Below are 2991 nucleotides of genomic sequence, written 5' to 3'. Positions count from 1 at the left end.
TGTGTGTGTGTGTGTGTGTGTATAAATGTAAAGGGTGTGCAGGAAAAAATTCCTTTAACAAACTAAATAAATATCTGAATATCTACAGTGACAAGCTAACATGTTCATTCTTTGATTAGAGATCATAATTCCTATTTAAGTCCACTAGATCAAAGTTGAAAATGGTGATTTACAAGAAAGATACTGTACAGAGATTTTACATTTCACAGAAGGGGAGCTAGGGTATTATGTTAGCTAAACTTGGAGATAGCTCTTGGAAACCACTTCATCTTAGAGTGAAGTATTTTATATAGAAACAGAGTTTCAAAAATCCTCTTGTGGCTGCTCTCATTTGTTGCAATGATAAATGCAAAATATAGAGGTAGGTATTTGGGCACGTGATTATGAAGGAAAATTAGCATGTAATCTATTAAGACAGTTTTGAGGCTTAAACTATATGACTAGAGCTACTGATGTAGTGATTCCACTTCAGTGTTGTTATTCTCCTGAAAGTAAAGTCACTCCTGAAAATTGACATTGTCCGTAGAAAAATTAATTCATTAATCTTAAAGAGAGATATTTTAATATTCACTTAGTTACATGGTTTTAAAGAGGCTTCGTGGAATAACTCAAATTCATAAACTCTTTTGCCTAATTATTATGGTTTATTTTTATATTCTAATGCTTCTTAGATTTGTACGTTATTTGCATTAGGTTTTAAGAGGAAGTCATTTGAATGCAGTCCAGACTATTCCATTTAAAAGCATAATATACCATATATTTTGAAACTTTATTTTTAATGCAATCATAAATACTTTAAGTTTTATTAACTTATTAGCATTCCCACTGACTATATTCTGTTTTGCTTTATCCACTCAAGTGCTTTCAAACATATTTTAGCATTTTTCTTTTTATCTCCTACAGCTGGATTTTGCTATTTCACTTTTATTTCATATGCAGCTTGTAATGAATATGAGCATCAGCACAGCAAAATGGTCCCAACCAACAGAACGCCATCTCCCAGGGCTCTGCATGGAACACATCTATATGTCTGGCCCTACAAATGGCAAATGGTAATTCCCTTTGGTTCTAGCTCTTAATTAGTTGCTTTCACTATTTCTAAATATACCTGTGGCTAAATTTGTATTGAAACACTCAAAAGTACTACGTCTCAGCCTAGACAATTCCCAAGAGTCTAATTTGGTTCTGAACTTCCGTCAACCTGTGTGCCTTGTTAGTTCTCTCCAGCAGTTAGCGAGTAAGGAAATGACCCTTCAATTTCCTCTTCTTTGCCCTTTGACCTCTAAGGAAACTTAATTTTTCTAAATGTTTCCATGTCATCAAGGGCTTAATATTTTATGGATTTTACAAAAGTATATAAGGAATGAGAAAGAGATTCTGTGATTTTTTTACACCCTGAAAATTCATTTTGATTGTATACATTCCAGAAATACACTGGATTGGATGCTAGAGTGAAGAAAGCCTTTCATACAATTCTCCTAATCCATTTTTTTCTTCATTCATGCATTTAATAAATATTTATTGAGTGTTTGCTTCCTAGGTGTCAGTTTCTATGCTGTGTGCTGTGGGGGTACAGAGATACAGTGGACAGAATCTCTACCCTACTTACCCCACCCCCTTCACTCTTCACCTTCACCCCTCTCACCCTGCTCCTCCCACAAGGAGCTCAGTGCTAATAAAGGAAAACTACCTGAATGACAATCACCCAGAGTAAGCAATGGGAACAGTATTTCAATGGAAGGGGTTAAGTTTTTAAAGGTGATTCTGTGCAGTGAAGTATAAAGCTGATAAAATCATAAAATATTAGCTACAATGTAACCACTAAAATCTCTTTAGGGTTACAAAGCTAAAAAGGAAAAATAAATAAATAAAATAAAATAAAACAAGTTTCTGGAGAACAGGGCCCAATATTATGGCCTAAAGATAGCTATATATTTGTGCTGTCTAAAGATCTACTTTGTAAAGATAACTAACGAGATTGTAAATATAAAATCACAAATGTACTTAAATTTTCTGAAATATCCATGCTTTAGAGGCAATATTTACTTTATATTTCTGTGGCTTAAAAGATAATATTTTGGCTTAAGTGTCTTTTTACCAATACAGTGACAAGACACCTTAATCCTGAGAGAAAATTAAGTACTGTATATAGATGTACTTTGCTTCTCACAATGGTTGTGCAAAAAGTCACGTGTAAATTGAAGTTTTGTAAATCAAATCGTATTTTAAATGCATTAAGGAAGCTGTCATTTAGAGCAAACTTATGAATCCTTTTATAAAGCAGAAAACCATTTTATAATACAAATAATCATTCTCTAATTTGTCTGTTTTGTATGTTTGGATTTTCAATATCGACTTTGCTTAAAACAGAGACCACCTGCATAATAACAGTGTGTTTTGCCAGTGCTGCTTGTGCTACCAGTTTCTTGATTGCTAAGGGCTTATACTTGAAAGTCTGCCGCAGTTTTGTGTGAATTGAGCAATCGAGTGCTTCTATGATGGCACAGTAGCATTCCTGAACAGTGCCAGCAGCAAACCCATTTCAATTCAATTGAACACAAGACTCTTCTGCTAAGCAGCATCTCTCTCAGATGTGGCCATGTTTTATCAGAGGGTAGAGTGACTCCTGTATTCACGTTCTATAAAGTGCTTAGAGTCACAGGTTTTATAATAAATATGTTGTTATGTAAATATATTAAATTGCATGTGTGTTGTAATTTTTAGCAGTATTTTAGCTTGAAAATACTTGTATAAATACTGTTAGATTTAGTTGCAAATAATTGTTCTCAAGTTATTGGAATAAACAGCAAATGAAACAAGCTCTCGTGTAAATAGACTTCTGTGCCAAATAGTGACATTGTTTCAAAAAATAAATGTTATATTTTGGGATAATAGGCAAAATGAAATATTGAAAATGTGATCAAACAATATTGTGTTTTATTGGATAAACTGTTTTTTTTTTTTTTTTTTTTTTTTTTTTTTTTTTTTTTT

At 32.8% G+C, this 2991-nt stretch overlaps 1 protein-coding gene across 1 annotated transcript; it reads left to right on the top strand.

The window, feature by feature from the left end:
• On the top strand, positions 1–2819 carry TMEM257 (transmembrane protein 257). The gene is given in 4 exon segments (XM_008570925.1): positions 1–773; positions 776–869; positions 871–943; positions 945–2819. Coding segments are annotated over 4 exon segments (360 nt in total). The 5' UTR covers positions 1–715; the 3' UTR covers positions 1080–2819.
• The last annotated feature ends 172 nt before the right edge of the window (positions 2820–2991 follow it).

This window comes from Galeopterus variegatus, unplaced genomic scaffold, assembly GCF_000696425.1.
Source record: "Galeopterus variegatus unplaced genomic scaffold, G_variegatus-3.0.2 Scaffold644, whole genome shotgun sequence".
In the NCBI taxonomy this organism is placed as follows: Eukaryota; Metazoa; Chordata; class Mammalia; order Dermoptera; family Cynocephalidae; genus Galeopterus; species Galeopterus variegatus.
Note: the sequence above shows the minus strand (reverse complement) of the source record. Positions and strands in the feature narration are given on the sequence as shown.